Source organism: Enhydra lutris, unplaced genomic scaffold (assembly GCF_002288905.1).
Source record: "Enhydra lutris kenyoni isolate GAN:26980312 unplaced genomic scaffold, ASM228890v2 scaffoldscaffold9, whole genome shotgun sequence".
Lineage (NCBI taxonomy): Eukaryota > Metazoa > Chordata > Mammalia > Carnivora > Mustelidae > Enhydra > Enhydra lutris.
The window spans coordinates 22,202,111-22,228,360 of record NW_019154093.1 but is presented as its reverse complement, the minus strand read 5'-3'; the positions used below and the strand labels follow the sequence as shown (position 1 = coordinate 22,228,360).

The 26,250-nt window shown below is 40.9% G+C and overlaps 1 protein-coding gene across 1 annotated transcript in view; it reads right to left on the bottom strand.

The window, feature by feature from the left end:
- Positions 1-498: 498 nt before the first annotated feature.
- LOC111143285 (zyg-11 family member B, cell cycle regulator) overlaps positions 499-26,250 on the bottom strand; it is an 89,034-nt gene continuing 63,282 nt past the window's right edge. Inside the window, exon 14 of the mRNA XM_022496924.1 lies at positions 499-4,671. Within this exon, the coding sequence (XP_022352632.1) occupies positions 4,481-4,671 (191 nt within the window). The 3' untranslated portion in view covers positions 499-4,480. The remainder of the gene's footprint in view (positions 4,672-26,250) is intronic.

The following is a 26,250-nucleotide window of genomic DNA, read 5'->3' as shown; positions in this document are numbered from 1 at the left end:
CAAAAGATAGCTTTTCTCTCACAAGTCCATGGGAATTTGACAGTGGGAAATCTACAAAAGTCAAGGATTTTAAAATTTTATTCTTGCAGATTATCTGAGTATAAATCTTGACATTAACATCATCCCATTTTTAAAGAAAAAAATGTTCCCAAGAATTTCTTGCTTTTATGAAAGTATGTCTCAGCTTTCATTAGCTAAGTAGCTTCTTGCTTCTAAGCTGATTAAAATAATCTTAAAAGAACCCATCTGAACAGTTTTCCCAAAAGTAAGTTCAAAATTAAGCACATACTATTAATGAACTAGATTTATGACTTCACAGAATAATTTTGATCAATGTGGATTTTCTAAGTATTCTTTATTTATTTGACAGAGAGAGATCACAAGTAGACGGAGAGGCAGTCAGAGAGAGAGAGAGAGAGAGAGAGAGGGAAGCAGGCTCCCTGCTGAGCTGAGAGCCCGATGCGGGACTCGATCCCAGGATGCTGAGATCATGACCTGAGCTGAAGGCAGTGGCTTAACCCACTGAGCCACCCAGGCTCCCCTCTAAGTATTCTTAATAGCCATTCTATCTAGCTCTAAAGTTTGGTTGTACCATCCAAACAAACTTTAATTCATCCAGAGAAATGAGAAGTAGCACTGTTTTTCCCATAATTTACCCCCAAAAACTGGTGATGGGAGAAACAGGCAGAGAAAGCTCTTTCTCAGGCTACCAATCAGTTAACATAGAATGTCTTAGATTAAGATCTGAAAACTAAAGAATGCATAATTAGGAGTGTACCGTGTCATGCAAAGTCTATGAGATACTAAAAAAGATAAAGCAATTACTCATTAAAAGCACATTCAGCAAATTCCTATTATACTGTTATTCTCATCACTGGATGAAGGCTGGATTTGCATTATTTCTAAAATAGTGTATGAGTTGACACTAAAAATGAAAAAATGTGTCAATACAAAGCAAATGGTAAAGATTAAACATCCAACATCCACACAGTCACTTGAAACTGCTACAATGGATTTGAGAGGGAAACTAAGTTTTGCAAACTGCTCTGTAAGCTGGTATACACTACTCTGAAGCCCTACCCATATAAGGTTCCTAAACAAGTTACATATAGATAAAAGTGCCCACATCAGCTGGTATTATGATACTGCCTTTTACTTAGACTTTCAATTTAATAATACTGTTTATTCTGTAATAAAAGTTGCACAATGACCAAATAGTGTAAACACACCAGTAGAGGGCAGAAGAGGGGTGGCTTTCAACACACACAAAACTAAGTTTGTTTTCCCTGCTACTCATGACCTCTTTTCAACCTTGGGGCCTGTGGCTGCACACTGTTCTATGGGCAGTGATGCACTTTGAAAACACTAAGCCAAAACCATCGTTCATTAATCTAATCTATCATAATTTAGCACATAAAATATGTTTTCATAAAAATGTGCTCCAAAGAGCTAGAAGATGGCCCAATGGTCTCTTGACACATAGCATAATTAAACATACAGCTAAATGAAAGTGACGAGGGAGAAAAAGGGCCAACTTAAAAGGTCTCAATAGTAAGAACAACTTTCTAGGCTGGAGAGACTGATGTTTTTAAACATGAATCTTTGATTCTTTGGAAGTCTGCAAACAAAAGAGATCATGAAATTAAATCCCTGTAGCACCCTTTTATGGTGATTCACATCCACTTTGGGTAATTAAGTTGACTATTGCTACCAACTGGCATTTCTGTCCAGGGCTAAAGAGCAACAATATTTAAGGTCAATTCCTGGAACTGTGGGTCTGATAATTTAAAAAAGACTCAACTAAGATCAGTAGCCACTGAGTCCTTGGCCAGAGGGTAAATTAACCCCTTATTATTACTTGATTTATGTTTTTTTTTCCAACTGCCAACAGGAAAAATGATTTTTTAGAATTTAAAGACCACAAGCAAAACGTACTTGATGGAAAGAACGAGATACCTTATTTTTGCTTTAATTTCAGACCATTTTTGTTTTACTCAGTGATACCAACATGCATCATTATACTCTAAAAAGTCTAATTCCATTTTCTTTGGTAGATCTAAACCTTGCTGCTGCTTGTGGGCTGATGGTGCGACATTTTATAATATCTGAGTGCACCAGTGATTTCAGCAATGAGTGGTTCAACCCTAGTCTAAGTTGAAACAGCACCTCTAAGCCACTGAAGAGGTAACCCTTGAAGGCACCAAGTACTGTTAACATTCCAGTATACACATGTAAAAGGGAGGCCTAACAGATTCTAACTGTAGACACAGGTGAGTTATGCCTCATAATTTCAATATATACAACTATTACATTTTAGCCAGATTCAGGACCTTAGAAACAATTCTGTGCCTTAGATACACAATTTTAAGAACCATCCCAACCACAAAGGCACTGCAATTTTTATATATGGGATGTGACCAATTATTTTGCTTTTAAGACTAAGAAATATCCGACCATTACCAATGCTCAAAGTAGTAAGTTTAGAATTAACTTTAAATATTTTTGAGTCTTCATCTATCAAGTTATTCTGAATAATGGAGTTGTTGTTTTCTGTACATTTTTAGCTATTTCTGAAAACAATTTGTAAAGATAAAAACCTAAGATTAGCATATAAAGAACATGCACTTTTGTCTTAAATAAGACATAAAAGAAACTTGAAGCCAAACTTCTCAAACAGGCTTTCCCTTAACTATCCAAGCTAAGAGACCTGGAGATAGTAGTCAACATAGCCAGCAACTTCCAAGTTAGTGTAGGCCATCCTATTTTCTGCATTTTGCCTTAGACATTAAAATCTGGGAAAAAGGGGGAAAGTTAAAAGAATTTTCCACTTCCTCTGAAATAGACAATCTGTGAAAATTTATCTTGAGCCTATAAAAATTCCTTAAACCAATTAAGTCAGAGGTAACCCAGAATATGATATGGTTTTTAATGGTTCTAAATACCTATTTTCTTTCAGTTTAAGTTTTCATCCCTGCGAAGGAGTACGAAATAATTCAAGTATGACTTTTGTGACAGTGGTTTGAAATACATATGTCAAAAATGTTATCAGCATACTACTAAGCCAGCTCCTTTCTAAATAAAAATGCGTCTAAATAATCACCATAATTTAAACATACCATTTAAATCTCTACTGAAAACATTCTGGCCATCTATGAAGAAAACACAGTCATCTCAAATTGTCATTAACCTTATTCACAAACTAAAACTGAAAATAGAAATTAAGTTTTGTGGTGACTTCCTACCTCCCAGGTTTCATTATTGATATAATGATAATTGATTCTTTACTATGCTATAACAGGTATCATAAAGGAAAGGCAACTGTCTAAAAAATAACCCATCAAAAAATATTTCCTTTTTATGCACCGTAACTAGAATCATTACACTTAATAATAGCCTAGTGCTTCTCATTCATTTTTGGCAGTGAGATGTGGACATCTTTTCCAACATGAGAACATTAAGATACATGTATTTTGAAAGAAAGGAAAATTTAACTTCTTGTGACAAAATTTACTGTTGTTAACTGTACCTTAACTGAGCCGGTAATACCATGTGTAGTCTCTATTTCACTGAACAAAATGACTTTGAAATAGAGGGAAAAGAACGGTCAGTTTTAACAAGAGACAATTTTATAAAAATTCACATTTCACAACAGTATGACATATAGAGATCCAGACAGTTCTTCTTTAACACAGAATGCTGTAAGATTTTACATTGTGATGCCTGGGGAAGTATTTCTACAGAGTAACCAGCAGTCTGTGTAGGAAGCAGTAGCCCAAGCTCCCAGGAATAAATATGAACAAGCTACTGCTCACTGCCTCAGAAGAGGGTTCCAGAAGGATAGCTTGTTCTAGTTTAAAAACTATACTGTAAGAGCAGACCTTTCTCCAGTTCCTAATCTCGTTTCTCTCTTACTAGTTTTCTTTCTAATTTATTTTTTTTTTTGCCAACCACCCAGGCTCCAGTCAGTGAGTAGCTTTCCAAGAGGACTCGACTTTCTGTTCTTTCACACTAAGAAGGACATCTTATAAAAGGTATACAGACAGAGAATAAAGGCATTTTATACAGAAGCAGTATAAAACTTATAACTGAAGCAGTGCTGGAAATCAGGTTAACAGCTCATCCGAAGCTGCAAATTGATTGGAAGAGACTTTAAGATCAGAAAAGTCTGGCCTAAGGGTTCGTGCAAACTTGATCATAAAACCGTAGAATTTCAAGCACAGGTAAGTTCAAACACAGAAAGATATGGAAAATGTCCTAAAAGGCAATGACGAAGGAAGAGACCCTTCATGCCTCAGAAGTTAAAAATCACAAGACAAATTAGAGACTGTTCACATGGGCAGTACTGTACACTATCAAACCCAAACTGATCTTATGACTCTTGTCATAGAAACCCCTAAAACAGCACAGAGGATAAGATATTCCAAATGAACCTATCATGAAAAGGATTCCTGTGATTCAGTTATCCAACTACCTATGGCTATCAATTTAGTCTAGCCTGGGGCTGCTTTTTACAGGGAGGTGGTCTGCCATGGCGCACAATGTGTTTTTCTAAGCTGTCCAGAATGGCCACAGCGATCTGTTGAACATGGGGATCAGTCTGTTCATGTTCTTTGATGTTGTATAAATGCTGCAATCCTCCTTCCTCAATCAGCATGCTGCAATACCTTGAGGCTGAAAAAGAGGAGAAAGAGCTTTTCTTACAACACTTAAAAATTATCCCACACACAAAAAAGTTCTTTTTTCACTTAAATCTTAACTATTTTGTTATAGACCACTAACATATGCTACAGCTTGATAAATACCTCTGTAGTGATGTTATGTCTACACTGCAAGTCCCCACAAATAATAATGATTCTCTCATATATATATATAGATAGATATATAACATATAGATATATCTATATAGAACGGTCTCATATATATATATTATATATATTTCTTAAAAAATCTTATAAAATCTTTATTTTTTAAAAAGACTTTATTGGGGGCACCTGGGTGGCTCAGTGGGTTAAAGCCTCTGCCTTCGGCTCGGGTCAGGATCCCAGGGTCCTGGGATCGAGCCCCACGTCGGGCTCTCTGCTCAGCAGGGATCCTGCTTCTCCAAAGAGAAAAAAAACATTTTTTAGGGGTGCCTGGGTGGCTCAATCATTGGGCATCTGCTTTTGGCTCAGGTCATGACTTCCAGGGTCCTGGGACCAAGCATTAGGTCAGGTTCCCTGCTAGGCTGGGAGCCTGGTTCTCCCTCTCTTGCTCCCCCTGCTTGTGTTCCCTCTGTCTCTCTGCCAGATAAACAAATAAAATCTTTTAAAAAAAGTTTTTTTAGTTTTAGTCATATTTATTAAAGTATATTTATACACAAAAAAATACTCAAATTTAATTTACAATTTGATGGGTTTTGGCAAATGTATACACTTGTGTAACTACCATCGTAATTAGAATATGGGATATTTTTTAAAAAGTCTCCTTGTGCACCACTGTAGTCATTCTCCTCTGTATCCCAACCCAGGCAAACACTCTTCTAATTTCTTTTTTTTTTTTTTTAAGATTTTATTTATATGACAGAGAGAGATATAGGGAGAGAGGGAATATAGTCGGGGGAGTGGGAGAAGGAGAAGCAGGCTGCCTTTGACCAGGGAGCCCGATGTAGGGCTCGATCCCAGAATCCTGGGACCATGACCTGAGCAGAAGGCAGACACTTAATGACTGAGCCACCCAGGTGCCCCACTTTTCTAATTTCATGATATAGACTACCCTTGGCTGCTCTAGAACTTCATGTAAATAAAATCATACAGTAGGTATTCTTTTGAGTCTGTCTACTTTTGCTGAACATGACATTTCTGAGATGCATCCATATTGTTACACACATATGTATGTAGCAGTTTTAGGGTTTTTTAAAAAGTATTTTTAGGGGCACCTGGGTGGCTCAGTAGGTTAAGCCTCTGCCTTCGGCTCGGGTCATGATCTCAGGGTCCTGTGATCGAGCCCTGTGTTGGGCTCTCTGCTTGGCAGGGAGCCTGCTTCCCCCTCTCTCTCTCTGCCTGCCCCTCTGCCTACTTGTGATCTCTGTCTGTTAAATAAATAAATGAAATTTTTTTTTAAATTTTTATTTATTTATTTATTTATTTATTTATTTATTTGACAGACAGAGATCACAAGCAGGCAGAGAGGCAGGCAGAGAGAGAGGAGGAAGCAGGCTCCCCGCCGAGCAGAGTGCCCGATGCGGGGCTCGATCCCAGGACCCTGAGATCACAACCCGAGCCAAAGGCAGCGGCTTAACCCACTGAGCCACCCAGGCGCCCCTAAATGAAATCTTTAAGAAAAAAAAAATAGTATATTTAAAAGTTTCAGTATTAAGTACAAGTATTTTAAGTAAGCACTCCATTGCATTGAATATACTACATATTTTTAATGTTATTGTACTAATGGACATCTGTTGGATTCTTTTCTCCCCGTGTTTTGTTACAAAGACTAAAAATACTATAATCATTCCTGCAGAAGTTTTGAGGAAATACTTAGAAAGCTGGATAAATGCTAAAAGTATGCTTAACTTTGTAAGAAATCACCAAACTGTTTTCAGAACTGGTTGTCTAATTTTTCAGTCCCATCAGTCATGAATGAGAAAGCTGTTTCACATCCTTGCCAACACTTGTCATCATCCATCTTTTTGTTTATAGGCAGCCTTCTTAGTAGGTGTGAAGTAGTGTCTCATTGTGGTTTTTAATTTCTATTTCTCCATGACTAATGATGTTGAGCTTCTTTTCATTTGCTTTTTGGCCATTCATATGCAGTCTTTGTAGAAAGACTATTTTTTTTTTTTTTAGAAAGACTATTTAGATCCTTTGCCTACCTTTAAAAGAAGTTTATTTATTTATTTATTTATTTTTAATTTATTTGACAGACAGAGATCACAAGTAGGCAGAGACAGGCAGAGAGAGAGGAGGAAGCAGGCTCCCCGCTGAGCAGAGGGCCCGATGCGGGGCTCGATCCCAGGATCCCGGGATCATGACCTGAGCTGAAGGCAGAGGCTTTAACCCACTGAGCCACCCAGGCGCCCCTCCTTTGCCTACCTTTAAACTGGGCTCTTTTTATTGAGCTGTAAGAGCTCTTTATATGTTCTGAAAACATGCCCCTCATCAGATATATAATTTGCAAATATATCCAACCATTCTGTAAGTTGTCTTTTCACTTTCTTGGTGGTATCCTTTGAACCACAAAAGTTTTAAAATGTTTTATTAAACCCAATTAAATTAGTCACTTATGCTTTTGGTGTCCTAGGAAGCTATTGCTTAATCTAAGGTTATGGTGATTTATGTCTATGTTCCCTCCTAAAAAATTTATATGCATATATATATGTAGATGTGGTTCTTACATTTAGGCCTAGGCCTCATTTGGAGTTAATTTTATTTTGAGTTAATTTTTATATATGGTATGTGGTAAGGAATCAAGTTCTCTCACATGTGCCTATTCAGTTTTCCCAGCACCATTTGTTGAAAAAACAATTCCTTCCCCATTGAATTGTCTTGGCATCCTTGTCAAAAATCAATTGACCAGGGACGCCTGGGTGGCTCAGTTGGTTGGACGACTGCCTTCGGCTCAGGTCATGATCCTGGAGTCCCGGGATCGAGTCCCGCATCGGGCTCCCAGCTCCATGGGGAGTCTGCTTCTCCCTCTGACCTTCTCCTTGCTCATGCTCTCTCTCACTGTCTCTCTCTCAAATAAATAAATAAAATCTAAAAAAAAAAAAAAAAACCTGGGAAACTTTAAAAAAAAAAAATCGACCATAAATACATGGATCTATTTCTGGACTTTCAATTCTAGTGTACTGATATATATGTTTATCTTAATGCTGTTCAATACCTTTAATGGGTTATTTGCCTTCCATTAATCTTCTTTGGTAAAGGGTCTGTTCAAATCTTTTGCCCATTTTCTTTTTACTTGTTTTGTTTTCTTATTATTAGATTTTGAGAGTTCTTTTTGTTTTTTTAAAGATTTTATTTATTTGAGAGAGAGAGAGAGAGCACACAAGAGGGGGTAGTGGCAGGCAGAGGGAGAAGGAGAAGCAAGCTTCCTGCAGAGAAAAGAGCCCAATGTGGGGCTCAATCCCAGGACCCTGAGCCCAAGTCAGATCCTGACCCCAGGAGCATGACCTGAGCCGAAGTCAGATGCTTAACTGACTGAGCCACCAGGCACCCCTAAGTTTTGAGAGTTATTTTTCCTTTTTTTTTTTTAAAGGATTTTTTTTTTTTTTTGACACACACACAGAGAGAGAGAGAGAGAGAGAGAGCGAGCGCACAAGTAGGCAAAGAGGCAGGCAGGGAGAGAGGGGGAAGCAAGCTCCCCGCTGAGCAGAGAGCCCGATGCAGGGCTCGATCCCAGGACCCTGAGATCATGACCTGAGCCGAGGGCAGAGGCTTAACCCACTGAGCCACCCAGGCATCCTTAAGGATTTTTATTTATTTATTTATTTGACAGAGAGAGACAGAGGGAGAGAGAGCACAAGCAGGAGGAGTGGAAGAGGGAGAAGCAAGCTCCCCATGTGCTTCTGGATCCCAGGGCCCTGGGATCATAGCCTGAGCTGAAGGCAGACGCTTAACTGACTGAGCTACTCAGGCTCCCTGAAAGTTCTTGTTTTTTTCTTTTTTTAGATTTTACTTATTTATTTTGTTTTATTTTATTTTTTTAAAGATTTTATTTATTTATTTATTTGACAGAGAGAGAGATAGATCACAAGTAGGCAGAGAGGCAGGCAGAGAGAGAGAAAGGGAAGCAGGCTCCCTGCTGAGCAGAGAGCCCGACGCGGGGCTTGATCCCAGGACCCTGGGATCATGACCCGAGCTGAAGGCAGAGGCTTTAACCCACTGAGCCACCCCGGCGCCCCTTACTTATTTATTTTAAAGATTTTATTTATGTATTTATTTGTCAGAGAGAGAGAGAGAGCGAGAGAGCACACACAAACAGGAGTGGCAGGCAGAGGCAGAGAGAGAAGCAGGCTCCCTGAAGAGCAAGGAGCCCTATGCGGGACTTGATCCCAGGACCCTGGGACCATGGCCTGAGCCAAAGGCAATGGCTTAATTGACTGAGCCACCCAGGTGTCCTGAGATTTTATTTATTTGAGAGAGAGTGAGAGAGTACAAGTGGGGTGAAGGGCAGAGGGAGAAACAAACTCCCTGCTGAGCAAGGATTCCGATGCGGGCTCAATCCTGGGACTCCAGGATCATAACTGAGCCGAAGGCAGACACTTAACCAACTGAGCCACCCAGGATCCCCGAGAGTTCTTTATAAAAATTTTGAGGGGTGCCTGGGTGATTCAGTGGGTTAAAGCCTCTGCCTTTGGCTCAGGTCATGATCCCAGAGTCCTGGGATTGAGCCCCACATCGGGCTCTCTGCTCAGCAGGAAGCCTGCTTCCTCCTCTCTCCCTGCCTGCCTCTCTGCCTACTTGTGATCTCTGTCTGTCAAATAAATAAATAAAATCTTAAAAATAAATAAATAAATAAAAAATAAAAATTTTGAATACAAGCACTTTATCAGACATGTGATTTGTAAATAGTTTGATCCAGTATGTGTACTGGCTTTTTATTTTCTCTAACAGTGTCTTTCAAAGAACAGAAGCCCTTAAGTTTGATCAAGTGCAATTTAGCAATTTTTTCTTTTGTAGATCATGCTTTTGTGCATAGTTAAGAAATATGTGGGGCACCTGGCTGGCTCAGCTGGGAGAGCATGCAACTCTTGAAATTGGAGTTGTAAAGTTCGAGCCCATGTTGGATGTAGAGATTACTCTCTTTCTCTCAAATAAATAAAGTCTTTAAATAAGATCTTTAAAAAAATTTGCCTAACACAAGATCACAATGATTTTCTCCTATTTTCTTCTAGAACTATTAATTGTTTTTTTGTTTTATATGTAGGCCTATGATCAATTAAAAACTAATTTTGGGGGGTACTTGGCTGGCTCATTTGGAAGAGCATGTAACTCTTGATCATGGGGTTATGAGTTCAAGTCCCATGTTGGGTGTAGAGATCACAATCAACCAATCAATAAGTAAATAAGGGTTAATTTTTATATGTTGTCCAAGGTAAGAAAAAGGTTACTTTATTTAAGTAGACTTTTTTCTTTTTTTCCAGTTAATTTTTTTAGTAATCTGTATACCCAATGTGGGGCTTGGACTCACGACTCCAAGATCAAGAGTTGGTCTTTGGACTGAGCCAGCCAGGCACCTTGCACTTTTTTTTGCATATATAGATCCAATTGTTGTGGCACCATTTGTTCAAAGATTATCATTTCTTTATTGCATTTGCTGCGAACTTATGTCAAAAATTAATCAGCCATGGGGCGCATGGGTGGCTCAGTGGGTTAAAGCCTCTGCCTTAGACTCAGGTCATGGTCCCAGGGTCCTGGGATCGAGCCCCGCATTGGGCTCTCTGCTTAGTGGGGAGCCTTCTTCCCCCTCTCTCTGCCTGCCTCTCTGTGTACTTGTGATCTCTGTCTGTCAAATAAATAAACAAAATCTTAAAAAAAAAATTAATCAGCCATATATGTACAGGTCTATTTTTGTATTTTCTATCTTGGTCTATTGAACCACATTTGTCTATTTCTATGCCTGGATTTGTAACAAGTCTCAAGTGACAGTAGTCTTGAAGGACTGGCCCTTAACCTAGGGGATCTCCAGGTAAATAATGTCAGAATTGAATTCAATTTGTAGAACACTCAATCAGTGTCTGCTAAGAACTGGTGTGTGGAAAAAACAGATTAGAATTGGTGTCGGAAGTGGAATTTGTTATAATGGCCTCTGCTCATAAAAACATGTAGTTTTGGGGCACCTAGGTGGCCCAGTGGGTTAAGCCTCTGCCTTTGGCTCAGGTCAAGGATCTCAGGGTCCTGGGATCGAGCCCCACATGGGGCTCTCTGCTCAGTGGGGAGCATTCTCTCACGCCCGGTCTGCCTCTCTATTTACTTGTGATCTCTCTCTCTCCCTGTCAAATAAATAAATAAAATCTTTGAGAAAACAAAAAAACGTGTGTAGTTTGGGAAGAGAAAAGATGAAAGATGGGATGAAAACCCTCTGATTCCTGGGTGGCCAGGTATTCACCATGGTATGGAGTAGTAGCTGTGTGTTGTAATCGGTTACTAAAGGTAACAGTTGCCAAGGGAATTTAGAAATGGATCTAAACCTGACCAGCACTTGCTTGTGGCAGTGGTTAAGCCAAATTATCAAGATAAACATTGACAAAAGGGCCAGGGTTCCTTGGCATGACCCCCCAGTGGGGACTCAAGTCTTTTAGGTAATAAAGCCGGGTAAATTGTTCAGGAAATGGAGAAGTTACAAAAACGTACAGGTGAAGCCCTATAATTAGATTGAGAGAAAATAAAAATATAAGGGATGACAGAATTATGAAAGTTGGAATGTTTAAACGGGTTTTATGTAAAGAAGTTGTGTTTCCTTTACCTCAATGTTTTATGGGAATGAGTCTGGCTGGGGCACACTTCACCTACCTAGTAATATAAAATCAAAATCTGTGGATGAAGTCCTAATGGAGGTTATGGTTAAGAACAGAAGCATTAAAAAAGAGGGCGGTAAACATTAATGGAATTAAACTAAAAGTCTGTAGGAGAACTGGTATGATTAAATAGGCTTTATGTAAAGTTGTTGCATTTCTTTTACCTGATTGTATTATAAGGATGGATAGTTTATTTGAATAGGGAATGTTTCTCCTACCTAACGCTGTAAGATAGAAAGCACCCAAATCCACCTTTCAGGCAATGTTAATTAGATATGTTAAATGGGAACCAGAAGATTAAGAAAAGCCTATACGCAGTGTAGAATACAAGGTGAAGTGCTGGTCGGGACAATTTCTCTGTGCCCTACATGAAGGACAGACTGGGGGTTCTGGCAAAAGCCTGTAAGTGCCTCCCAGAGATGACTATTGGGACTCTGGACTAGAGAACTTCCATTTGAGGGGCAATTACTACTGTAATATTTGATATTATCTGAAATTACCCTTATGACTGAAAAACAAAAAATGATCTTAAGACCTGAAATATGCCTGGTGTTCTGGGTAATGTCAGAGAAACACTCTAATGGGGATGGCAGTGCTGGGAGAGTTCTATAGTAATGTGGAAATGGTTTATATAGGATCATGCTATTTGGGGGAAGGCAATGAGGATATGATCATGAGCAGGGAGCCTCTTTCTCCCCAGGACCAACTTTGAAAGTGCACAAAGAGCTGCTAGATTCTATCATCATTTGGATAGTGCCCTATAGACAGCTTTCCACTAATCAACAAAGAGCTACTCAGTTTGTGGACAGTAGTTTCAGGGTGAACAGACAATATCCTGTTTGAAAGGCCAGCACTGACTGAAAAAGGTAAAAACAAATAAGCTCTGCGAGCTGAACTGCATGCTGCTTTCCCAACAGTGATTAAAAAACTGAAAAAAGTGGGGGGTTCCTGGGTGGCTCAGTCAGTTAAGTGGCTGCCTTCAACTCAGGTCATGGTCCCAGGATCCTGGGATCGAGCCCCACATCAGGCTCCCTGCTCAGCAGAGAGCCTGCTTCTCCCTCTCCCTCTCCCTGCTGCTCTGCCTACTTGTGCTATTTCTCTGTCAAACAAATAAATATTTTTTAAAAAGAAATAAAATAAAAAATTGAAAAGTGATAAAAGGCCTGTTTGGGTTTTAACTGACTCAAGGGCAGTGGCCAATAGCCTGGCCATATGGTTGGGCACAAGGGCAACAGACACAGGACCATTAAAGGGATGCTCATATGGGACATGGCTATATGGAAATCACTGTGGGAATCTAAGAAGTATATTAAAATAGGACATTTCTATGCCCATCAGAAGAACTCCCTTCCAGGTTCAGAAGATAATTGAGATAGACAAGCAGATATTCCTGTGAACTTGCTCGGAGTGACCATGTGGGTCCATGAAGTAAGTGGGTATGGTGGTATGACAGCAATGCAGTTATGGGCTGAATCTAGAAATATTCCCCCTTGCAATCTTGAGGTACACATTGCCAGTGAGAACTGTTCTATCTGCCAGCAAAATAGAGACTGCAGTTGGCTACATGGTAAAGTGGGGAGAAGGCCCTGATCATAGCTGGCAAGTCAGAACAACGCTCATAGCCCTGGGGAGGCAGAGAGCTATAAATGGATCTTGACAGAAACTGACGTTGACCCTGGACTGGGCTTTGCTCAGTCAGTGATAGACGTTAACACTTAGAATGCTATAAAGGAACCAAAACATAAGATATTTCTCCAATTTCGACAGCCAACTGCCATTTCTTCAGATCAAGGAACATACTTTACAGTGTATAATGTTGATGGAGTTAGGACACACTGCCCCAAAATATGGGCTCTTGGCATATTGACTACCTTAAGCTAAAATAGTTTGAGAAAACAGCAGAAGCAGGAAGGTTAGTCTGACTTCCCCCCATCAACCTTCTTCCCTGAAACAGGTCATAAAACTCCCATGTGAGAAGTACCCTCCCTAGGTGCCTGGGTGGTGCATTTGGTTGAGTGTTGACCTCTTGGTTTCAGCTCAGGTTGTGATCTCAGGGTCGTGGGATTGAGCCCCAAGTTGTACACTGCATGGAGTTTGCTTGTGATTCTTTCTCCCTCTCCCTCTGCCCCCCTGCTTGTGCTCTCTTGCTTTCTCTAAAATAAATAAATAAATCTTAAAACAAGAAGGAAGATATTCTTATCATCAGAGACCATGAATCTGGGAGCTGGGGAATCTGTATAAACCTTGTTTAACTAACCCTTCTTCTAGTCACTCTTCACCATTCACTACCACTAGCCCAAACATCTATGTCCTGTCAATTTTTCACAAATTTCTTTCTTTATCTAAAAGGTATAAAATCTTTCTGTTCTGGTCACTTAAGGGCTTCATTCTTTATTGAAGATTCCCACATACAATTAAAGTTTTAATGAAGTTGGGGTGCCTGGGTGGCTCAGTCAGTTAAGCATCTGCCATTGGCTGAGGTCGTGATCCGAGGGTCATGAGATCAAGCCCTATGTGGGACTCCCTCCTCAGTGGGGAGTCTGCTTCTCCCTCTGCCCTTCCCCCTCATGTGCTCTCTGTCTCTTTCTCCCAAATAAATAAATAAAATCTAAAATAATAATAATAATAAAGTTTTAATAAAATGTGTATGCTAGGGGCACCTGGGTGGCTCAGTCAGTTGAGCATCGCACTCTTGATTTCAGCTCAGGTCATGGTCTCAGGGTCCTGGGATCTAGCCCCACCTGGGTGCCGCACTCAGTGGGGAGTCTGCTTAAGCTTCTCTCTCTCCCTCTGCCCCTCCTCCTGCTGACGCACTCTCTAAAATAAGTAATCTTAAAACATTTTTTAAATGTGCATGGTCTTCTTTGTAAATCTGTTTTTGTCAGTTTAATTTTCAGACCCATGTGCTCCCTTGAGGTAGCCACCTGGGTCCACAGAATGCGTGGCTCTGGGGTACTGTAGCATTGCAGAGACAGGTTGAATCTAGAAAGATTCTTTTTGTAACTCTGAGGCACAAATTGCCAGAGAGTTGAGTAAAACTTTTTCCTCCCTTCCAAGGTCCAGCAATTGGCAGAGAGAGAGATCTTCCTCAGGATAACAGTTTCAAAGGATTAGATTGGGCAATTCATATTGGTTATTTTAAAAAGTAGGGTAGAGGTGAGATACAGGCCTGAGGAGCTGGATTTCATGTCTTTTTTTTTTTTTTTAAGAGTTTATTTATTTATTTGACAGAGATCATAAGTAGGCAGAGAGGCAGGCAGAGAGAGAGAGGAGGAAGCAGTCTCCCCGCTGAGCAGAGAGTCCGATGCGGGGCTCGATCCCAGCACCCTGGGATCATGACCTGAGCCGAAGACAGAGGCTTTAACCCACTGAGCCACCCAGGCGCCCCGGATTTCATGTCTTTGTGAGAGTATGCTCATGTTCAATATGAGTGGGGCTAAAGGAGTTTCCCCAGGAGATATTCTTCTGTTTTTCTCATAGAGCTAGAGAAGATGCAGTAGGAAAGGATGCTGTGATGACTATGTAATTCTTGCCAAGGGAGGATACTGTTAAAATGACTATATATATTTCTCTTTCTCCTTCTTCCCATACCACTTAAACTTTAAAAAAATTCCCAACCTGACACAGTAGTCACAGGACCAGGGCTGCAACTACAAATGGTGAAAGCAGGAATGATTTTTTTTTTTTTTTTAAAGATTTTACTTATTTGAGAGAGAGAGAGAGCAAGAGAGCATGAGAGGGGAGGTCAGAGGGAGAAGCAGACTCCCCACGGAGTTGGGAGCCCGATGTGGGACTCGATCCCAGGACTCTGGGATCATGACCTGAGCTGAAGGCAGTCGCTTAACCAACCGAGCCACCCAGGCACCCAGCAGGGATGATTCTTAAGCAAGAAACTGTAACTATGTTGTAAAATGTTTTTGTCAGAATTCCCCAGGGCCTAATGGGGATGAGCTGTGCCTTCATTCCACCTGACAGAACTGGGATTAAAAGTGAATGCAGTTACACTGCCTGGAGGTAAAACAGCCCACAAATTCTGTGACTTACGTAACCTTACCTCTCTGAATGAGAGCTGACTCTGTGGGAGTGTTACTGCCTGCAAGCTAGACCAACACAGAAGTCAGAACTTACGTCCCTTCTGAAGGTGGAAAAGTTTGGGTATAAATGAAAAGAAAGAGAAATAGTAGCTAAGGACTGAAATGAACAAATGGGTCATGTCATGAGAGAAATCCAATACAACACTAACACTTTGAAAGAAGCTCAGAGCCAAGAGATATCTCTTGGCTAAATTTTACCAGCTTCCTAATAACAAATATATGCCTTCACCTTAAGATCACTTCTGCCTTTGGAATATCTAATATCTAATGGAAGGCTGCAAACCTCAGTGGCCTTGCCCCGGCAGAAATTTTCATATGATGTATTAATGACTGAATGGGACTCTCATAATGTACTAGTATCTGTTAACTGTTATGATCCTTTTGTTGTAAAGAATCTGTAAAGAATCAAAGACTGGGGTGGCCTGTGGTAGAATAAGAAATATATTCAGTCTTTGTCTCAGGTTCATGGCAGAGCTCCTCAAACCGTTGGAATTTCCCAACAGGAGTATCTTGTCATTACTAGGAGTCCCTTTTGAGTACATGCTAATAAGGTGACAGAGTAGAGTCCCTAGCCAGCCTCAGAATGGAGTTGGTCACCAGAAAGACCAAATGATTAGAAGGTTGGACCTTTCAGCCCCACTCTTGGATCCTAGTAAGTGTAAGTGGGGAAGGCACAGGTTAAGCTCTATAAAAACTTTTTTAAGATTTTATTTATTTATTTGACACAGAGAGAGATCACAAGTAGCCAGAGAGGCAGGCAGAGAGAGAGGGGTAAGGAAGCTCCCTGCTGAACAGAGAGCCTGATGTGAGCCTTGATCCCAGGACCCTGAGATCATGACCTGAGCTGAAGGCAAGGCAGAGGCTTAACCCACTGAGTTACCCAGGCACCCCCTATAAAAACTCTTGAACAAGAAGATATGATGAACTTTTATGCTGGTGAATACATCCACATGCCTGGAGGATGGTACAACCCAGTTCTCTAGGGACAGAAAGAAGCTCCTCTACTCAGGAACCCACCCTATGTACCTCTTATCAGGCTATCCATCTATATCCTTTATAATATCCTTTATGATAAACTGTTAAGTAAATGTTTCTCTGCATTGTGAACTGCTCTAGCAAATTAATCAAACAGAGGAGGGGGTTGTGCAAACCTCCAATTTTTATAACTAGTCAGAAGCACAGGTAAAAACCGACACTTGGTTCTGGCCTCTGAAGTGGAGACAGCAGCCCTGTGGGACTGTGAGATCTGATGCCATCTCCAGGTAAATATTGTCAGAAATGAATTAAATTTGTAAGTCACCTTGTCAGACTTGCTGATAATTGGAGAACTGCTTGGTAAGGTGTGGAAAACACCATCTTGGAGCCACAAAACACTGTCTTGGTTACTGTAGTTTATAGTATACCTTGAAGTCAGGCAGTGTAAGTCCTCCAATTCTGTTCATTTTCCTAAGTTTTTGATTTGTTTTATTTTGTTTTGTTTTGAGAGAGCAAGTGAGTAGGAAGGGGAGGGTTGGGGAGAAAGAGAATCTTTTTTTTTTTTTTAAACAGATAAAGGAGGCTAAATTTTATTTCCAGTTTGCAAGAAAAAGAAGTTGGATACATAAGCTGCAGTACAAAGGATTTGGCTTCAACATAATGAAGGTCTCTTTCTCTCTCTCTCTTTCTTCCTTTCTTGACATACAGGAATAATACTGGTTTAACGAAGATGAGAAAACATTTTCATGAGAGAGAGAATCTTTTTTTTTTTAAGAGTTTATTTATTTATTTGACAGAGAGAGATCACAAGTAGGCAGAGACGCAGGTGGAGAGAGATGGGGAAGCAGGCTCCCTGCTGAGCAGAGAGGACGATGCGGGGCTCGATCCCGGGACCTGAGCCGAAGGCAGAGGCTTTAACCCACTGAGCCACCCAGGCACCCCAGAGAGAGAGAGAATCTTAAGCAGGCTCCATGCTCAGCACAGCACCCAACAGGTGGCTCGATCTCATCACCCTTAGATCATGACCTGAGCTAAAATCAAGAGTTGGACACTTAACCCACTGAGCCACCCCCGCACCCCTAAGCTGTTTCAATATTCTTTGCACTTCTATATGAATGCCATTTTTCTTTTGTTAATATTTATGTTTTCTATAAAATCTTTTTTAAAGAACGTATTTATTTATTTATTTATTTGACAGAGAGAGGTAGCAAGAGAGGGAACACAAGCACGGGGAAGCTGTAGAGGGAGAAGCAGGCTCAGCGCTGCAGGGCTCAGTCCTAGGATGCTGGGATCATGACATGAGCCGAAGGCAGACACCCAACCTGGTGGCCCTAAAATCTTGGATTGTCTATAAAAAAAATTTTTTTTTTAAAGATTTTATTGATTTGACAGACAGATCACAAGTAGGCAGAGAGGCAGGCAGAGAGAGAGGAGGAAGCAGGCTCCCTGCTGAGCAGAGAGCCCGATGTGGGGTTCGATCCCAGGATTCTGGGATCATGACCTGAGCCGAAGGCAGAGGCTTTAACCCACTGAGCCACCCAGGTGCCCCTATAAAAATTTTTTCGAGGTTACTTTTCTTTCTGTCTGTCTTTTCTCTCTCTTTTTGCTTTTATACCACTTTATTCCAACCTAAGCATCTCAATATAAAACTAAACACTGGTAAACTGTTTTCCTTTTAATTCTGAATTACTATAAACATACAAGTTCTGCTAGCAGTTCAACACTCAAATAGTTTAAATCATCTCTGACACATGACAGATTTCATATAATGAAAATACCTAAAGCAATTAGTGCAATATACTGAACTGACCAAAATAAAATGAACTTTGGAAAACAAGGGTGCAAGACTGTTACTCGTACATTGCTTACTCTGGTTCTAACCATGAAAAATATGAACACTTCACAAATTTACATGTCATTCTTATGCATGGGCCATGCTAATCTTCTCTTTATCTTCCCAAATTTAATATATGTGCTGCCAAAGTGAGCCATTAAGTTACTTTTCTCGTAATTCCGATATCACCATCACTTCTGGGTCTATTTCTTTCTTTTTTTTTTTTAAAGTTTTATTTATTTATTTGACAGAGAGAGAGAAAGAGAGATCACAAGTAGGCAGAGAAGCAGGAAGAGAGAGAGAGGGAAGCAGGCTCCCTGCTGAGCAGAGACCCCCGATGTGGGGCTCGATCCCAGGACCCTGAGATCATGACCTGGGCCAAAGGCAGAGGCTTTAACCCACTGAGCCACCCAGGCACCCCTCTTTTTTTTTTAAATAAAGATTTTATTTATTTATTTGACAGAGAGATCACAAGTAGGCAGAGAGGCAGGCAGGAGGGGTGGGGGGGGAAGCAGGCTCCCTGCTGAGCAAAGAGCCTGATGTCGGGCTTGATCCCAGGACCCTAAGATCATGACTTGAGCTGAAGGCAGAGGCTTAACCCATTGAGCCTCCCAGGTGCCCCACTTCTGGGTCTATTTCAATCGTCTATTTTTCTCCTCATTATGGGTAATTTTTTTCCTACTTCTTCCCTCATCTAGCTGTAAGGGCCTATTTAGCCAGAGCGGCCCCACCCTGGTTGAACAGCCATTTTGTTTTTTATGCAGTAAAACTTAAATTGACCCTGCCCCCACCCAGGGGAACTTACTTAAAAGCAAGTCCAGGAAACCAGTCCCAGGTACAAGGGTGGGTCAGGTCAGATGGAGATAACAGCCCAAATGCAGGGATGAGTCGGTCAGATGGAGACATCCAATCAGTAAAGCGCACATACTGTCTCCCTAGCTACCAAGGAGTGTGGGCCCCGCCTTTTGGGCACCAATTCTGACTAAGGTGATAGGCTAGTTCAAATAGCTAGTATGGGGTGAACTGTAATTCAATTGGCCACCCTTGTGTGACCTAGCATGACTGCAGATTTCTCTGTGTGTTACAATCTCATTCGCCACCTGTGTGTGGCCAGGCCCAACCACATGGCCTTTGCTCTATAAAAGTTAGTCTGTGAGGCAAGGAGGGGTCACCCTGTCTGTAAGGGGTGGCCCCAACCGGTCTGACGGTGGGTTTGATTCTTGATGCTTGGCACCTTCACTTGACCTTCACTTTGTATCAGTCTCGCTTGACCTTCACTTTGTATCAGTCTCGCTCCTTTGACCATGGACCCATTATTGGGGGATCATGGCAATTTTTTTAAAAAGATTCTTTATTTGAGAGAGAGAGACAGAGAGAGTATGTGTGCACATGAGCAGGGGAAGGGCAGAGGAAGAGGGAGAGAAAATCTCAGATATATGCCCCGCTGAGCATGCAGCCTGACATGGGACTTGATCTCATCACCTGAACCTAAATCAAGAACCAGATGCTCACCGACTGGGACACCCAGGCGCCCCCTCACCTAGCACTTTTTATCAGATACCAAATATGTTGTTGAGTGTCTACAGATTTTGTTGTCTTTTTTAAAAAGAGTACTTAGTTTTTCTCTAGCACAAAGTTAGTCCCCCACAACTAAATGATCAACTAAATTTCGACAAAACAGGAAAGAATGCCCAAGGGAAAAAAGACAGTCTCTTCAACAAATGGTGTTGATGAGGTAACAGAAGCAAGCTGAGGACAAAGCAGAACTGACACCCCACAACCCTCCACCCCTATGGGATATATGAGACATTCCTCATGCACTCCGGGCTGCCCTAAAGCTAAGGAAAGGAAAAACAAATAGTTAACTAATAGAGATCACAATCCTGCAAGACCTAAGTCTCCCTCAGTTTACAAATGTCTTAGCAATTTACAAGAACAAAGCATTTCTATCAATAGTCTAACTTCCAGAAGGAAATTAAATACAATTAAATGTCCTTATAATTTGCAGCCCAATGAGAGATACTTGAAGCCAGCAAAGTGTAATGTTCCTCAAGGAAGCTCCCAACTATTTTACTGTTAATGACTTACTAGAGGGGTAAACAACCTTAACCTGACAATGGCAAGGCCTCCACTATCCTGTGAGTCTTCTTTAACATATGAAAGTTCTTTCTTGAAACCTCTCTTTTCCTTACCTCCCCCAACCCCATAGTATATAATCAGCCACCCCTCACAACCCTGGGGCAGGGGGCAGCAGCTCTTTCTGCCCACAGGTCCAGTCCCACACTTTAATAAACCACCATTCTGCACCAAAGACGTCTCTAGCTTCTTTCTTGGTCATTGGCTCTGGACCTCATGCCACCAAACCTCACCTATATTCTAAAACCACATCAGTGTTGGGAAAACTGGACTATTTCCTTATACCATACAGAAAAATAAATTCAAAATGGATGAAAGACCTGAATGTGAAGCAGGAAACTATCAGAATCCTAGAGAAGAATACAAGCAACAACCTCTTTGACCTTGGCTGTAGCAACTTCTTACTAGATGTGTCAATGGAGGCAAGGGAAACAAAAGCAAAAATGAACTGGTGGGACTTCATCAAGGTAAAAGTTTCTGCATAGTGAAGGAAAAAAATCAACAAAACTAAAAGGCAGCCTATGGACTGGGAAAAGATACTTGCAAATGGCATATCTGATAAAGAGTTAGTATCCAGGGGTGCCTGGGTGACTCAGTCATTTAGAGTCTACCTCTGGCTCGGGTCATGATCCCAGGGTCCTGGGATGGAGGCCTGCTCTGGGCTCCCTGCTCTGGGGAAAGCCTGCTTCTCCCTCTCCCACTCCCCCTGCTTGTGTTCCCTCTCTCGCGGTCTCTCTCTGTCAAGTAAATCAATAAAAATTTTTTAAAAGATTTTTATTGATTTACTTGAGAGAGAGAGACCGCGAGAGAGGGAACACAAGCAGGGGGAGTGGGAGAGGGAGAAGCAGGCTTCCCGCTGAGCAGGGAGTCCGATGCAGGGCTCCATCCCAGGACTCTGGGATCATGACCTGAGCCAAAGGCAGGCGCTTAACAACTGAGCCACCCAGGTGCCCCAATAAGTAAAATCTTAAAAAAAAAAAAAACAAAAAAGAAATAGTATCCAAAATCTACAAAGAACTTATCAAACTCAATACCCAAAAAACAAATAATCCAGTTAAGAAATAGGCAGAAGACATGAATAGGCATTAGGGAAATACAAATCGAAACCACGATGAGATACCACCTCACATCTATCAGAATGGCTAAAATTAAAAACACAGGAAGTAAGAGCTGTTGGCGAGAATGTGGAGAAAGAGGAGCCCTCTTATGCTTTTGGTGGGAACGTAAATTGGTGCAGCTACTCTTGAAAACAGTACTGAGGTTCCTCAGAAAGTTAAAAATAGAACTACCCTACGACCAGCAACTGCACTACTAGGTATTTACCCAAAGGATACAAAAATACATTTCAAATGGGTTTACATATACCTGGACACGTTTGTAGCAGCATTATTAACAGTAGCCAAACTATGGAAAGAGCCCAAGTGTCCACTGACTAATGAATGGATAAAGAAGATGTGATATATACATACAATGGACTATCACTCAGCCATCAAAAGAATGAAATCTTGCCATTTGCAATGATGGGGATGGAGCTAGAATGTGTTACGCTAGGCAAACTAAGTCAGAGAAATACAAGTACTACTGGATTTCACTTGCAAGTGGAATTTAGGAAACAAAACAGATGAATGCATGAAGGGGGGTAAAAAAAGGAAGAGAGAGAAGCACCCCATAAGAGATTCTTAAGGATAGAGAACATACTGAGGGTTGATGGAGGGAGGTTAAGTGGGGGTTGGGTTAAATGGGTAATGGGTATTAAGGAGGGTACTTGTGATGAACATTGGGTTTATACGTGAGTGATGAATCACTAAATTCTACTCCTAAAACGAGTATTACACTATATGTTAACTAACAAGAATTTAAATAAAAATTTGGGGAAAAATAAGTTAATTTATTTTCAGAGCAATTAATTTAACCATTTCAAGACTTGTTTTTAAGCTTTGTTAGGATTGACCTAGAGAAGTCTTTATTTCAGGGCTCATTTAATCTTTTCTAGCACCTGTACTGAATGCCCCAGGTATTGAGTTCTTTCTACTGTTTGGAACTCTAGTATTTCCAAACCCTGTGTGAGGTCCAAGTGTTATTCGGTTAATAGTTCCTTGGTATCCTTTCTCAAGCCCAAAGGAGTCTCACCCTAGGCATTTACCACTCACTAATTAGCAAAAGACTCAAGATATCCTTAGAAAGATTTCTGAAGTCCCTTCTAGATGTAGCAGTCACCTCTGCATTATTCTGCCTCACAAATTCCATAAATTTTGTCTCATATCTCAATCTCATTTTTTAAAGATTTCATTTATTTAATTGACAGAGAGAGAAAGCACAAGTGGGGTGGGGGGCAGCAGAGGGAGAGGGAAGAGTAGGCTCCCCACTGAGCAGAGAACCTGATGGAAGGCTCCATCCCAGGACTCTAGGATCATGACCTAAGCCGAAGGCAGCCACTTAACCAACTGAGGCCCCCAGGTACCCCTCCCATACCTCAATCTTACCAAACTCTTGATTTTTGTCTCCTCAGTTCAATAAAATTGTTGTGCTGTACTTGGTTCTCTTTCAGGGATGGGAATCTTTGCTGGCTTCTGCCTAATGTCTATAAAGATTTGTTTCAAATCTTCCCCAACCTGCATTTTCTATTATTAATGGCTAGAGGGCTAGTCTGGTATAAGTTATTATGTCATGGCCCCCAGAGTATGTTTCTGCTTATATAATTTTCTATCATGTCTTCTTCACTGACAATAACATGCAAATATACCTTTTTTTTTTCTTTTTAATTTCAACATTATTTAACATTTGTCTATTGCTGGACCTCTAGGTTAGAGTTATTTGCTATTATAAATAATGGTGTGATTAATATCTCTCACTCAAACAAGTGTTTGGATGTAATTTTAAAATAAAAAGGTAGGGGCGCCTGGGTGGCTCAGTGGGGTAAGATAAGCCTCTGCCTTCGGCTCAGGTCACGGTCTTGGGGTCCTGGGATCGAGCCCCACATCAGGCTGTCTGCTCAGGGGGGAGCCTGCTTCCCCCCCCCCCCGCCTGCCTCTCTGCCTACTTGTGATCTCTCTCTCTGTCAAATAAATAAATAAAATCTTTAAAAAATTAAAAGGTAGACTAATTATACATTCATCAATAGGAAAGTGACTATATAAATTACTGCTAAGTTCATTTATTATTAAGTATAGAGGCATATGTTAAGGGTTGAGCTATGTCCCCAAAAAAGATAGGTTAAAGTCCTAATCCTCAGTACTTCAGAATGTGATCTTATTTGGAAACAGAGTTGTTCCTAATGTAGTTAAGATGAACTTATCAGGTTGGACCTTAATCCAGTATGACCGGTATTCTCTGATGAAAAGGAGAGATGTGGACACAGAAATGGATACACACAGAAAACAATGTGAAGACACATAAGGAGAAGATGATCATCTGACAGGAATGATGCATCTATAAGCCAAGGACTGCCACAGATTGGCAGCACATACCAGAAGCAAGAAGCAAGGACGAATTCTCCCCTAGAACTGTCAAAGAAAAGACGGCCCCAATGACACCTTGATTTTAGACTTCTAGTCTCCAGAACTGACTGAGAGAAAAACATTCCTGTTTTTTTAAAAAAAGATTTTATTTATTTTGAGAGAGAGAAAGAAAGAGCACACACAAGCAGAGGGAGTGGGAGAGGGAGAAGCAAACTCCCTGCTGAGCAGGGAGCCTGATGTGGGGCTCCATCCCAAGACCCTGGGATCAGGACCTGAGCTGAGGGCAGACACTTAACCAACTGAATCACCCAGGCACCCCAAACTTTCCTGTTGTTTTAAGACACCCACATGTGGAACTTTGTTATTAGTACTAGGAAACTAAGATGTCATACGATAAAGATTATGTGATTATTAAAAATCATGTCGTTAAACTTTCTAAAATATGGGAAAATGCTCATTATAATATGTGAAATAGGTACCATTATTATTCCCATTTAACAAACATGGAAACTGAGATCCTAGGCTTAATAAATTGCACAAGCTGGCATACACAGTAAGTGCTGGAACATAATTTGAATCCAGGTAGATTCCTGTGTGCCCTTAACTACCAAGCCATACTATCTCTTAATTATTAAAAGCTGTAAGCAGCATTAGAACTTTTAATGCAAACTGAGAAGCAAAGTCCATTTAAATAAAGTAAGCCTGGGAAGCAAGAATGCAGAAATCTGAATTACCCGAGTTGGAGATAAAATACTTTAACATTCCCCAATTATAGTGCATTTTATTTATTGTCTTTTTTTTTTTTTTTTTTTTTTAAGTAATCCTTATACCCTCTCAATCCCCAGATCAAGAGTCTCATGCTCTACTGACTGAGCCAGCCAGGTGTCCCTCCAGTGCATTTTTTTTTTGTTTTTTGTTTTTTTGTTTTTTTGTTTTTTGACAGATCACAAGTAGGCAGAGAGAGACAGGAGGAGGCAAGCTCCCTGCTAAGCAGAGAGCCCGATGCGGGACTCGATCCCAGGACCCTGAGATCATGACCTGAGCCGAAGGCAGAGGCTTTAACCACTGAGCCACCCAGGCGCCCCCTCCAGTGCATTTTATTTCATTTTTTATTTTATTCTAGATTTTATTTTTAAGTAATCTCTATAGCCATTGTGGGGCTTGAACTTACAACCCCAAGATCAAGAGTTGCGTGTTCTACTGACTAAGACAGCCAGGCATCCCCCCTACAGTGGATTTTACAATAAAATTTTCAGGGTGGTTACTCCAAACCTAAATGAACACCTACACCTAAAAGTAATCATTAAAAAAGAAAAAAACACATATGAATATATACTATTCCTTGTTATGTTTTGTTTTCTCTTATAAAACTGTGAAAAGCCCATTCCTTGAGTAATGAAGAAAGAAACCTAGAGATTAGAAGCTAGGTATAACATGGGATAGGCTGTTAAGAAACTAGGGAGTTCTCAGAACCTGTAGGGATAATAAAAGGAGGAAATTTTTAGATCAGAGGCAGATTATGTTTGTTTGGTTTTTTAAAAATTTTTAAATTTTTAAAAAAAGATTATTTATTTATTTATTTATTTATTTGACAGACAGAGATCACAAGCAGACAGAGAGGCAGGCAGAGGGAGAGGGGGAAGCAGGCTCCCTGCTGAGCAAAGAGCCCGATTCGGGGCTCGATCCCAGGACCCTGGGATCATGACCTGAGCCGAAGGCAGAGGCTTTAACCCCCTGAGCCACCCAGGCGAGAGACAGATTATGTTTATGATTAAACTGGATATTTGTTTTTTGTTTTTTTTTAAAGATTTATTTATTTATTTGACAGACAGAAATCACAAGGAGGCAGAGAGGCAGGCAGAGAGAGAGGAGGAAGCAGGCTCCCCGCTGAGCAGAGAGCCCGATGCAGGGCTCGATCCCAGGACTCTGGGATCATGACCTGAGCCCAAGGCAGAGGCTTTAACTCACTGAGCCACCCAGGCACCCCTAAACTGGGAATTTGGTAGGAAGGGTCAGAAAAGCTTCCAGGTAGAAGTTTAGTTGGATACAAAGCAGTTTTGTCTGTCACATCCCATTCCCTAAACCCTCCTCCTCTGTCTATCCAACATAAGAGTTTTTACTAAGTCACCTTTTTGCAGTATGCACTGAGTTTTCATCAAAGAATAAGAAAGTATCGGGCGCCTGGGTGGCTCAGTGGGTTAAAGCCTCTGCCTTCGGCTCGGGTCATGATCCCAGGGTCCTGGGATCGAGCCCCACATC